Source organism: Stegodyphus dumicola, chromosome 2 (assembly GCF_044657685.1).
Source record: "Stegodyphus dumicola isolate Sdum_Otavi_A_Nest chromosome 2, ASM4465768v1".
Taxonomy (NCBI): domain Eukaryota; kingdom Metazoa; phylum Arthropoda; class Arachnida; order Araneae; family Eresidae; genus Stegodyphus; species Stegodyphus dumicola.
In genome coordinates, this window is record NC_140769.1 from 237,585,094 (window position 1) to 237,599,388 (window position 14,295).

Consider the following 14,295-nt stretch of genomic DNA (forward strand, 5'->3'; position numbering starts at 1 on the left):
TCCAACTCGCGAAAGCGCGACTTAAAATATATATTACATTTATATATATCTTTGTTCTAACATAGGTATTTTGACACAAAATCGGACATTTTCTGAAATAACATACCAATGTTTTTCCATATTTTGCTTCTACGATTCAAATTATGCTTACGATATTAAATTTTGTAATTTTTGGCAAGAAATTTATGGAGAAATTTTAAAATTTATCTTGGAGAATTTTTTTCAGTTTTTGACAAGAATAATTTACTTTGCGAACTTCTTTATTTGCAGCAATCTATGTTCCTTTCCTTTTTCTTCATTGCCCACGAGCGGAAAAAAAGTCATCGTTCATACTGTCAAACGATTTTAACAAAATGCGTAAACCAAATTTTCCTTATTATCGCTTATAATAAATATGCCAAATTTCAAAACGACACACTGGAATGTCTTTCATCAAGTTTGTTATATAGATTTGTTTGATGAAATAAGAGAACTTTACTTTGTTAGGTACTTACGTATTATCGCAACCAGGTTGACGCGATTTGTAAGTTTGAGTAAAAAAGTATGAATAGAAAGAAAATGTACATTTATTAATTACAGATAATTTTTAATAAAGTTTTTTATATTATTTTGTTTTAAAATATAAAATAGCAATTAAACCCTTTCGGTTTCGAATTTGAATAAGTTGCAGAATTATTTTTTCGGCGGAAATCTTTTGGCTATTGCTTTTAGCACTGATTGAAAACCGTATTCGCCATAACCATGTACACGTCGACTTATTTTTACTTAAAAAAACATCCCAGAATTGCACAAAAATGGCATTGCGCACACTCTTGACTTTATCCATCTACACTGCTATTTTCTCATAAATTACAAAAATTTGCACGAAAATGCAGGAAAATTTTGTGAATCTCCACATGCTCTTTTTATAAAACTACGTATGACACGTAGAGTTGCCGTAAGTAGGGTCGCCAAATTTGGCAATTTATGCGAATTTTGGCCTGGTTGCGATAATACGTAAGTACCCTTTGTTATTCCAAAAATGGTTTTCATTTCACATATTCTCCTTAGTTGTTGAGATAATGATCCCATTGATATGCTAGTTTGTCAATTAGTTTTCTGTGGAATTCATCAAGCTAGTTGCGGAGCCATGAATAAATTGCAGTCTGCAGTTCTAAGCGCAACGAAAAGCAATGCTTCCTCTTGTGGACCCTCTCTTTGTGACCGAACACGTAAAAATTCCCAGAGATTATCATCTTGCGATTTCGGTCAAGTGAAGAAAGTGGTTGGTGTTTGGTCAAGTCCGGATTATTGGGAGAATGGGGTAGCATATCCTATCCAAACTGTCGGTTGCAATAGAACATTCCAAATTGACTTATTCCTTACCTTCAAACGTTGCAATGTTCCGAAACAGCAACCAACATTGACTGCGGCGCCTTTCAGCAACAAACTGATAGAATAGTTCCTCAATGATCAAAGGAAAATGGTCGAATCTTTTCCAGCCCTGGGATAGACTATGGTTTCCTGCATGCTGATGATGTAAAATGTTTCTATTGTTGACTCATGCGTTTCGTTTTCGAAACAAAAGTGTTAGCTTTGCACATGCTTCATCATCCGCTCATTGTATCGAGCGTGGCAGACCCACTGTACTGCTCTTTTTTCAGTCCTTACACCAATTAAATGCAGCCGCATGTTTTCCTTGTATACTGCCCGCACGGATTATGTCTGCTGGCTGCGTATTTTCGGCACACAGGAACTGGATCACACACCACTAGAAAACGATCGCTGCTTTCATTCCTGTTCAATGGCCAAACATCTAACTGGCAAACAAAACCGATGAATAACTTTGTGGGTATAGCACGCGCATTAGGTAAATGCAGCAACCAAAGTCGGACAAAGGTAAGGCAAGTGAGGCACTTACCTCAGGTGAACGGTTAAGAAGAGCATCAAATTAGATGCGAAATTTTAGAAATGCATTTAAAAATAAATTATGACAGTTAACTTTCAATTTTGAAATGTTCCGAAAAGCAAAGTTTAAAAATAGCAAATTTAATCAATAAAAAGGGCGGTATATTCTTGAGCACTTGCACGACTGGTGTGCGTTTCTTTAATCAATTAAGCAAATCAAATCAAAAATTTCATCGATTATTAAATATTTAATATTCAGAGCAAGACAAAATATCATTATCACATACTTTGTACAATTTTCTGTTCAGTACTTTATATTTATAAAGAAAAAAGGCATCAGACATCGAATGATAAATGAATGCAGTGGGCTGTATAAGCCTAAGAGCCTCTTTAAGGAAATAGGTTTAGAAGTTTATGTATGCGTTAGTGAAAGTAAATATTGAAAGAAAATGGAAGGTAAACAAAGCCTTGAAATTAAAACTTAAAATATACATAAAGTTGCATCTTAATATAGGGATAAATATAATATTGAATGCAGGTAAATAGTTTGGCTGCGTGGGTGTTTTCAGTATCTTATTCACATGGAATGTAAATACGAATCTGTTTCTCTCAGAAAGTACTCCATGAAGCCATCCTCACCCTTAGGAAAATAGCTCTTGCACGTTTGAAAGGATTATCTTTTTCTTTACAGAAAATTAAAGAAATTATTCTTGAGAAATGTAAAAAATTAGCTTTGAAGGTGAATGTATCAACAAAATATGATGAGAAATTAAAAAGGAAAATCAGACTGACAAAAATTATTTGAAAGAACTTATTTCTTAGGAAAATGCTTTTCACAGTAAAAATAAAAGAATCGGTGTATATTTTAATCTCACAACTAAAATAAAGGTATCAAGATTTATACGAGATGCCTTCGGATTTCTAGTTTCTAATAATGGTGTAAAAACCGCTAAGTCGGTATAGTGGTTAGGGAAGCCTGACTGCGATACCGAAGGGCCTGTGTTCGAATCCCGGAGAAGGCATGGTTGTAACTGTCCGTCCCTTCATAGGAGGCAATAGTAGCCCACTTATTAGGTGCCTTCATAATAAAGAGACCACCACATCTGGCCTTGTATAGATTAATGGAATGTGTTACACTGTAACTGTTCACAATCTGCCATTGGGGGAGGGGGAACTGGCGTAAAATTAATGCAGTTTGATTTGGGTGATTTTAAGCTTAAGTTAGGTTGAAATTGCCAAAGCACATGAGGACTATCTGCCTACGGAGAAGAATGCTCAGGTATTTTATAAAAGACTTGTTACTACTTAGAATTTAAATACCCAAATAATAAAAATGCTCCAGATATTTCCTCAGAAATATATAGTTTTAAAAATTAAGCTATTTTAATTCTAGTCTCTAAATCAAAATCGGATCTTTTATAGGTAATTTAGGAATAGAGTTTAGTGTAATCACATCTGAACTGGGAAACTATGTTCAAAATATTTTTTACGTTGGTAATTCTATTGTTAGAATGAAGGAAGCTTCAGAAAACTTAAAATAATAATAATATTTTTTAAAAAATCTGAGAGGTTTCAGATTTTAAATTACGTCCAAAGGAGCGTTTTTTTAACGTTTTGTGTGTTACCTTTATTTATTAAGTATCATGTTCTACGCATTCAAACGCTAAAATTCAGTTCAACAGCAGTATCGCAAAATAATGTTAAAATGAGCATATTTTTTAGAATTTCCGATACTGAATCTCACGCGCTGGAGATAAAAATGTTTTTTTTTTTTTTTTTTTTTTTTTCCGTACAGTGTTGCTATTGCTCGCTTTGAAATCGAATGACAACGTATGTCAGGCTGCATGGAAATTATGCACTTAGCTTTTAATAGCAAAATACTATATGAATATTCATAGTAGTATTCTTTAAAACTTTCATATGAGAAAAACACTGTAAAATAATTCAAATAAGAGTTGATATGAAAATTTTTAGAATTCTTAGTACGTAAAAAAATGTCAGAAATAACTGCTAATTACCTTGGAGCGTAAGACGCCATGGTTTCCACAGCTTGTCAAAAGGCAAATCAAGTTCTAATTCCTCGAAGAACACCTTGTATGTTCTTCTAGGTTTCTTTGATAAAATGGCTACTTGCTTCCTAATTATTGTTACGTCTTGGTCAAAAGCTGGTAAGTATATAGAATTGGCTTTTTGTTTGGAAGAGCAGCAGTTCATGCTGCTTTTTTTCCCTGCAGCGAATCACAGTGTTCCCCTCAAGTATATGGAATGCAATATCAGCTACACGAATAAAATAAATAAAATATTATTAAAAAATTATAGCTAATATTAATTCGAGTATAAGTATTGCAGTATGATGAATGGGATTTTTTTTTACGGGAAGATATTTCTTGGACTGCTCTTAGTGTGGAGTAAATTAGATATCAAATACGGTTGTGAAGCTTCTTATATCTACAGAACAATTATATATATATATATACAAAATCTGAAAGTATTCAGATTTTATATTACACCCAAACGGGCGTTTTTTTAACGTTTTCAGTGTTATTTTTATTTGTTGAATATCATGTTCATCAAGTTCAACAGCAATATCATAAAATATTTAACAGAGCATATCTTTAGAATTTCTAATACATAGTCTCGCGCGCTGGAGATGATAAAGTGTTTATTTATTTATTTTTTTTTTCGTACAATGTTGTCAGTGCTCGCTTTGAAATCGTTGAATTTCTTAATCAAAAACTGATAAATGCTTTACAAAATATGAAATAGATAATAAAACAAATTCCAAATTTGGGCTTCCAGATGCCCATATTCGGTGGAGGATTACGTTATTCAAAATTGGGTGGCTCCAGGTACCGTCGATTTATCACAATGCGAGAAACATACATAAATTTATGCAGATTCTTCATTATTTAATTTCTTTAAATATAATACAGGGCTCTAATGTTTGGTGGCAGCAATTTAAAAACTTTATAGTCACCCTTTATAGTGAACCAACAACGCCAAAACGAAATTAATAGCCCTTCTGCGCTAACGCTGTTCGGGATAAAAATCTGAAAGGTTTCATGTGTTGTAGTATGCCCAAACAGGCCTTTTTTTAATTTACAGACACATACATGTTTCGAGAGCATTTGGGCTGAAGCTACATTATGCTAAAAATATTTTAAAACAGCATATCTTTGGAACTTCCGACAGATAGTCTTGCGCACTGGAAATAAAAATGTTTTGTTCCCTACATTAATGCCACTACTCGCTTTGAAACTATTGAGATTTTTAATCAAAAATTCGTTAAAATTTTATAAAATATGAAATAAACCATAAAACAAATTCCAAATTCGGGCTTCCAAGTGCAAAATATGATGACTCTATAGTACCGTTGTTTTATCATAATGCGAGAAACATACATACATTCTTGTAGATTCTTTACTATTCAATTTCTTTAAATATAATACAGGGCGATAATATTTGCTGGCAACAATTTCAAACGTGATTCAGACATTTAAAGTGATTCAACGAAAAATGCCGTTTTGAGAGTAATAGTCCTTCTGGGCTAATGCTAATTGAAAGGAAAGGAAAAGAAAGGAAAGGAAAGAAGAAAGAAAGAAAAGAAGAACATTCTTCACATCAGCACACTTTCTCAACTCTTTCGGCGAAAACGTCATTATTACCCACTTCCTCTTATGGAGCTGATGGACAAGAATTCAAATAGAAGAAATCTTATGGAAATACAAGTATACCAAAACAAACTTCTGGAATCTATCTGAAAAAAGGTGGAAGGAAAAATATCTACTTGATTTACGAACAGCCTACCATTTGCACACTCCTAACCCTAGAAAAGTATTAAAAGCTGGAGATGTCGTTCTTTTAGAGGGGTCTAAAATGTCTTAACTCTTATGGGAGTTTGGTGGATAGTAGAGTTGTATAGAGGACGAGATCAGCATGTTCGCTAGCGTTAAATCAAAACGTCTAAAGGAAAATTGAAGAGGCTCGTACAAGTAGTCTTATATCCATTATAAGTTGTGAACGAACTTTAGAACTAATGACTTTGCTCCAGCATTTAATCAGAATAATTTTTGGAATGAAAATCCTGAAATAAAGGTCAGGCAGAAGCTAGATACTAGACAGGAGTGGTGTACTAAACCATCTTTGATTTATAGATATTACATATGTAGATTAATTGATTATTAACCTGTGCATAGGACATGAATAAATATTTTATCTTAACTAAATTTTGAACTAAGTATACAAAGTCCACAAAACGTAATTTGGTGTGCTTTGTGTACGTCGAATGCTGGACGAGTGTGGACAAGCCAGTGATTCAGGAATGGAAGAAGGGTGTAATGTAGATGAAGAGAACAATTTCATTTTTTCCACATGTACAGAGTTAGATATATATTACTACTACTACTCGTCCCTGAGGCAGGCTCCCGACTAGGGTACCACACGGGATTTTCACCTACTCATCGGATTTGAACTACTTCACGTCAAACCCCAGCCAAGGACTAGGATGAGAGTACAGACAGCATTATTGTGTTTTCAAAGAAAAAAATATAGTAATAACATGGGCAAACAAGGCCTCTTGAAGAAGGTACAGTTTTCAGCGAAGAGACACTTACTATTATTGATAAACAGAATAATTCCTGTAAAGATTACCAATAGATTACTAACAGTAAAATAAGATAAGCATACAAGACTCTTGAAGAGAGTACATGTTTTCAATGTAGAATACATAAGTACATTTAACTGCATTTACATTTAACTGCATGAGTACATTAAACTGCATTTACAATGCATAAAATACATAAGTACATTTAACTGCATTTACATTTAACTGCATTTACAATGCATATTATACATAATAAGTACATGTAAGTACATAAACATGCATAGAATGCATAAATATATTTAACTGCATTTACAATTAACTGAGTTTACACTTAACTGACAACAACACGCATCCAGACAAATTTGCAATCAAATGTATATATAATAATGTTAACACTCTATAAAATGCTGGGCTGCAAAAAGGATAAGACCTATGATGTGCAATACAATAGCTAACTATTTTAATGTACAGATAAATGTAATAAAAATGCATACTATTGTAGATAATATAAAAGCACAATTCAATTCCGAATATACCTCTGGGTTACACAAAGTGCATAATAAAGTTACCAATAATGAAATAACATAAGCATACAAGGCTCTTGAAGAGAGTACATGTTATCAATATCGAGACTTCATTTTGGTGTAATTTTACAATAAATCAGAGTATAGTTTTACAAAAGGTGAAGGCTTACTAATGTAGACAATGATAAGCTAGACAATAATGAAATTTAATGTGGAAATAATGATATAAACATTCATTTATATGACATGTTGAAATCATTTAAAGACTACGTATCACTTACATTAAAGTGTACATTAACATTTTTAAGCATATAATCGTTAATCCTTACAGGTATATATTTAAAATTGCTGTACAGAATGTGTATAATAGTATTACGTTTACTACAATTACAAAAAAAAAAAAAAAATACAAAACAATAAAAAAATTACAAGAAATGTTGGCCTGGAGTGAATGAAGTGCAATGGAGTGGCTAGCTGTCTTACAATTGGACAGATGTGGAGCTAATTCCGAGACTGTGTAACAGTCATATGTTGTGCAGTAGCTCATGACATGTTCAAGTTTGGTCAGTACTAATCTGTTTTCTAAAACCCTAGCTGTCCATACCTGTCAGTGCTCATGAGAGGGCTTACGTAAATGAAAGCTCTCGGTATTCCTACATTCAAAAGCAAAGTGGTCTGAATCACCTTCACAGTTGTTAGATGTACTGAGTTTAAAGCGATGCAAGTACGATGGAAAGGGCCCACGTCCAGTGAGCAACTGTGTGAGATAAGAGGAGTTACTCCTTATTTCTACGCTGACTTTTGTTAAGTGCCGATACAGCCTTCTTCCCGTGTTTGTTAAATCCCAGCGCGCTTGCCATTTAGACACTAGATGTTTTCGCATCATTCTTTTCAGGAAAGAAAGGGGAAGTGCCATTGTCTGCTCCCTACTTGACACATTATTAGCTGTTTCTTTTTCTAACATATCAGCGTGTTCGTTGCCCTTGATTCATGTGTGGGCAGGCACCCAGGACAAGATCGGTCTTGGACCAAGGTATCTTTTCAGGAGCATTCTCTGTACACTCTGAATTAAAGGATTTCCACTGCGAGTTCCTGTTATTACTGCGAGGCTTAAAGCTGAATCACTATATATAATAGTGCTATATTTAGATTGTTGGAGAGCATAGCGAATGACTGCTTGCAGAGCAGTCAATTCTGCCTGGAACACAGAATTTTGTTCTTCTAGGCGTTTTTTCCAACTATGAGTTATATTACTCTTAACCATTACACAGTAGCTGCTTCCCGTATCGAGCTCCGTTTTCGAAACATCTGTGTATGTGGTCATATCATACTCTTCGTGCAGTGTAATTTGAGGGAACAATCTTTCCAGGTCAAAGCTCGCCGTTGCGCTTGATTGCATTTGTGAGAGTGCTCATCCTCTGTTTTAGGTCTTATTAATGCGGTTCAGGACAAGTGGCATCTAAGACAGCCTATTATTTATAGTCAGCCCGAGGTATTTCGGTTGATGGGCAATTTTTATTCGTATGCCCTTGAAGTCTGAGGCTGGGAGTTTTCTTCAGAGCGCTTTTGCGTTCGATCACCATTGCCTGTGTTTTATCAATTGAAATTGTAAGTTTGTGTTCTTTGATCCAACAACAGGCTTGTGCTCTGTTAGTAGCATCATTTCTGCCTGCAACGACAAGTAGGAAATCATCTGCGTAAGCAATCAGCGTGTTCGAGGTCATCAAAGCAGTCAAATACCGAGTTGGCCACAAGGTTCCACAAAGTAGGACCAAGTCAGGATCCTTGAGGACAGCCCTGTGTAATGGTCTTTGAGACTACAGCTTTGTTTATAGTAATTTGTACATTCCTATCTTGAAAGTAGCTGCGGACAATGTCAGTTAAACCAGGACATCTTATAGACACCAAACAGTCAATCACATCCTGCCACTTGACATAAAGGGTGCCAAAAGCACCCTTTATGTCAAGGGCTATGATTATGCTGTGCATATCCCGTCTTCTATTTTTGACTAATGTTGTTATAAGATCCCGGAGAGCATGCTCAGTTGACTTGCCGGGCCTAAAGCCATATTGCTGTTTGAGTATGACTTTATGTGAGGCTAGATAATAATTAAGTCTAGTCAGAATCACTCTCTCGAAGACTTTACTGAGTGCAGGAAGAAGGCAGACTGGACGATAGGAAGTTGGAACATTCGGATCTTTTCCATTTTTCAGAAACAAGGCGACTCCTGCAGTTTTACTACCTTTCGGAAAGTGTTTACGTTTCCAGCAGGGTTCCACCAGGGCTTTTATGAGCTCTGGGAAAGTTTTGTGCAGGACCTTGATAATAATGTTGTCCACACCATCTGGACCTGGAGCTTTCTTTCGAGCCAGGGCATTAATGATTCTTATTAGCTCTGATTCAGTCGGGGAATGTGGCGACCTGCCTACCACAACTCAACGCTGCCATTTTGGTAACTCATAGCAACGAAAAACAAAACAAATAATGCTTATTCTATTGCTAATACACTGGTGTGCAAAAATTAAGGACGAGACGATTTTTTCAATATAAATTTCTACAAAAGCTTTCCAAATCAAAACATTTAATACCGTAAGATCCCCAATACGTAAGGACATAAGTAATGTAAGCAACACTTACTAAAAGAGAAATCAGAGGGATAAAACGAAGCTTTATAAAAAACGAAGCTTTAGAAAAAGTAGCATGGAGCGCAATGCGACTGAAGGCCGAAACATCCCTGTGATGGGTGTCCAGCAAGAAACATCCGGTCTTTAGCGTCTGCCCATGCTGAGAATGAGGGTGTCAATAAGTTGTTGAGGCATTGCTGCCCATTCGACTTGCAGCGCCAATCGAAGCTCCGGAATCGTTACTGGTGGTAAGGTACGAGGCTGCCAAGCGTCTGCCTAGAAAATCCCATACATGCTCGATGGGATTGAGATCCGGAGATCGTGCCGGCCAATCCATACGTTCAATATCCTCACTCTCTAAGAGCTGTTCGGCAGCTACTGTACGATGACATGGTGCATTGTCGTCCATGAAAAGGAACTGCGGACCCATAGCGCCTCTAAAAAGACGCACATATGGAAGAAGAATCTCGTTACAATAACGGGTCCCGTTGACAGAACCTGCGTCGAAGATGTGAAGGTCTGTACGACTACCAAGCATGATGCCTCCCCAAACGAGAACACTGCCACCTCCATACCTGTCCCTTTCAATGATGTTCGAGGGATGATTGTGGCTTCACCGCTCTCTCCAGATGAGTATGCGATGAGAATCGCACAGAGAACGCTTTCTCCGATGGGCAGGCGTTAGAGGTACACACCGTACAGGGCGACATGCAAACAGACCACCACCGTGCAGTGTTCTGGCCACGGTAAAACGCGATATCGGTCGTCCAGTCGCCTGTGTTGTGTGTCTAGCGTTTCTCCCGCTGTCTGCCGCCTGTTTTTTCTGGCCTGTAAGGCAATATACCGGTCATCTGCGGGTGTGGTTCCTCGTGGACGACCACTACTAAACCCCCGGATAGCTGTTCCTGTAGTTTGAAATTGTCTCCAAAGTCGTGAAACGAGGGTGTGAGCAATTCCGAACTCTGCAACCACACTTGTCACACTGCGGCCTTCCTCCAACTTCCCAATGATTCGACTTCGGGTAAAAGCATCCAGATGTCGCCTAACAGATTGATTATTCGCCATTTCTCGCTGAGGCAGCAACTCGGTGTGATTTTAACTGCTATACGGCGTGCAATCTCTTTGCCAGAAATACTGATCTTACACCGACAACATGCTTTATACTACTCAGACACTCCCCATTACGTCTACCTGCATATCTGCGCATGTGCTACCGTACATCACCTTACTTAATCTCCTGATTGGTCTTTCTGTCCGCTCTGCCTTTTCGTTCAGCTGATATGCTAATTTTTCGACTTCGTCCTTAATTTTTGCACACCAGTGTATAGTAGATATCCAAAAAATTGATATTATTAACGATCTGTTTTTATTATCATAGTTGCTTGCCCAGCTACGCTTTATTTATTATTGTTCAAAACGCTTATTATACAAATTAAATTATTTTTATTATTATTATATTAAAAGCAGTGTGTAATTATCTGTCTCAAAAATTGTACTACCATAGGGAACATTCGGTGCCAAATATATTGCTCCAATCCTTCACCTCAAATTAAGACCTGACTTCTGAAAGATGAAATCAAGTACATGCTGTACTATTTCTGTTGTGGAACTTGCTGTGGGCTTGAGATCCATTGTGAATGCGGTAGGGTTTAAGCCTGATCAATTGCAATTTTGAAGGCAGGACCAAATTGCTTAGTAGTATTTATACAATATTTACGGCATGGGTACAATTCAGATACACGCACTAATTTCACCAAATGTGGCGATATGTGTTCTGCGCTGGTTATTGGCGCGATTGCGTGTTGTATGGCAACCCTGTTGACGTTGACAAATCTTTCGCTGGAGCTCGTTGGTTCGCGTCATGCCAGTACCTCCTACATACAAAGCCAAGGCTCTAGGGTTGCTTGAACGCTCTGACGTCACGAAAGTCGTCTCTCCACGAAATACAGTGTGTAAAATTACTTTGAATTTACTTCATGAAAATTTTTTTTTGAACTGAATGACTGAGCAAAACTTCATAACCCTCAAATTATTTTGAAAAATATCATACAATCATCAACAAATATTTTCTAAATAATTACTGCAAAAAGTTAAATGATAATCTTTTAAGCAATAATTTAACTAAGCAACGGAAATTGAAAACATTAAAAAAATCGTCTATGTATGTAGCAGAAATGAAATGTTATGTGTTTAAGGTACAAAATAAGAGAGTGAAACTAACCTATTTTTTCTTAATATTTTCAGACTTGTAATTCATTTTTTTAAATGAATATTTTCTGAAGAATGTGTATAATATGTTGAATAAAAAAGTGCTTTTTCTATTTATGTTGTGAAATCTTTGCCACCTATTCCAAAATGCATGCACGCATACACACACACACACAAAAAAAGGGAAATATTTGCAATTATCATAGAAAAGTGCTAAAGCTCTAAGGTCTGTTATATAATATACTAAGCGTTTTCATCATAAACTAAAGAATATTCATTTTTGAAGATAAAATACTTTGTCAATTAATATTACTTTCGTTTATATCTTAAAATCAATATCTTGAAATTTTCTAATCTTATTTTAATTGAAACAGACGTGTTTGTTACATTAATTTTAAACTGTAAGAAGGAAGTATGCACAATTTGTAGTCAAATACAATTCCAGATGACTAATTTTTATAGATATTTACTAATATATTATTTTCATTTTATTCTATGTTTAATTCTGTCAAAGAAATAAAATTTCTAGAAATATAGTTGTACGTATACAGAGGAAAAGGCATCTGATAACTCTATAAAAAATAAACTAGAATAAAAAAGTACTTTCATTTCTTCCCAGCTGTAAGGCCTCATACATTTGTACTAAGTTATTTTTTCTCAAAGGGATTTACTGTAATAAAAAGTAAGTAGCATGAAGTTGCCTAAATAAACATTTACTCCCCTTTTTCTCATTACAATACATGGTGTCATTTCCTATTATTTCTAGTTATAATTGTATAGAAAAATTTCAGGTAAAAAATAAGTGTTTTTTTAATGCGTTTTGCATTCTAGTTGTGCTACTTTCTTAATAAAGATCTGAAATTATTCTGAAAATTTTAAATCTTACCTTAACACTAAACTCCTTACTCCTTACAATTCTAAAAATTCAGGGCATTTGATCTATTTAGATGTTTTAAAAGGTTCTGCTGATTATCCTGATAAAAAAATTCCAGTAAGTGCATATCAATTATACAACTTCATATTTATCATTTGCTAAAAAATTCTTAGATGAGTTACAATTAAATGATTTTTAGGAACAAAAATTTACTAGTTACAAGAAAATTATATATGTACATATTAAACAAAAGGGATGTTACAGACATTAAATGATAAGAATGAAACTTGAGAATTTTGAATTCCAAACAAGTGTAAAGTTTGTTGAATTTTTGCAATTTTCCTTTTTTGTTATTGAGAAAGACGCAATTACATATTCTTCAAAAATAGGAATCTAATTGAAAAAGCTTAAATGTATGGAATTTTTTGCGCCTATATTGAAAATTAACACTGAATAAATACCAATATATGCTCAAAAATAGTATTTTTCATATTGCTCAAAAATAGTATTCAAATCATACTCCAGGTTTATTATATGTTACAAAATTCAATCCTACAGTGAAGTGAACAAGATCAAAACCGGAAAATTACTAAACAAATATGTGTAAATAGAAAATGTTGTTAAAAACTGGTATTGCAAAAATAAAACATGATTAAGAAATTTCGGATTAGGGATTTTTTAGTTTTAATCAACTGTTAACTTGTCATTATGCATTATAGTTGCCTTTTTATTAAGGAAGAGGATATTTAGTAAAATATATATTCAAAAAACAAACCAGCAACAGCCAGATCTTAAACATGTATTTTATTACCACCATCTGAAGTATGTTAAATCAATTTCTTTTCTATTATTTTAAGTGTAAAATTATTTAAGAAAAGTTAAGATACGTATTTGAAATTAGGAAATGCAGTCGATGAAGGGCAAATCGGATATACACATTTATTTATATAAAACTAAGTGATGTAATGCCTTCTGCAAAGGGGGGAGGACTACGTTTCATTTTCTCTTGTCTTAAGGGAATAACAGCGATAAGTGGCTTCATGTGGCAACCATACTGTCTGTAAATAAGGACGACTTTAGTGACGTAGTGTCAGCCGTGCCGTGGCTTTGTATGTAGGAGGTACTGGTCATGCTCGTTGGTTCACGTCTGTGTCTGAGAAGGTGGTGGGGGGGGATAAAATGGTGGAAGTTGTTGAATTGAAGTTCGGCAAAAGGAAATATCATTGTGGTCATCCTGTTGAGAGGCAGTGGGTATTTGGAGAAGTGGAGAGAGGGTCGGGAGATTATTTTTAGTGGCTGTGCATGATAAAAGTAGAGATTTGTGATTATTTGTCCTTTTATTTATTTGTGAACCAAAGTGTGAATTTTCTGGATAGTGTGTCTGGCTGCCATATAAATACGATAGTGATTGCGTGGCGGCATATTAAAGGCAGTATGAAATTGGTATTTCTGCTGTTCGAAAAAGCATTAATTCATGGTAAATGCGCTTTATTTTATTCTTGTTCTTATTTTGTAGAATATTGTGTTCATTGTTTTTTTTAGTATGAATTTCTGTCGTTATTGTTTTTTTTAAT

At 35.1% G+C, this 14,295-nt stretch overlaps 1 protein-coding gene across 4 annotated transcripts in view; it reads right to left on the reverse strand.

The window, feature by feature from the left end:
* The window catches only part of LOC118193466 (uncharacterized), a 173,676-nt gene that overhangs the window by 25,848 nt on the left and 133,533 nt on the right, over positions 1 to 14,295 (reverse strand). For 3 of the 4 annotated variants that reach the window (XM_085811926.1, XM_085811924.1, XM_085811925.1), the window contains exon 2: positions 3,906 to 4,164. In XM_085811926.1, the coding sequence (XP_085668052.1) occupies positions 3,906 to 4,101 (196 nt within the window). In that variant the 5' untranslated portion in view covers positions 4,102 to 4,164. Of the gene's footprint in view, positions 1 to 3,905; positions 4,165 to 12,733; positions 12,822 to 14,295 lie in introns of those variants that run through there. The other variant, XM_035364562.2, reaches the window with a different exon arrangement.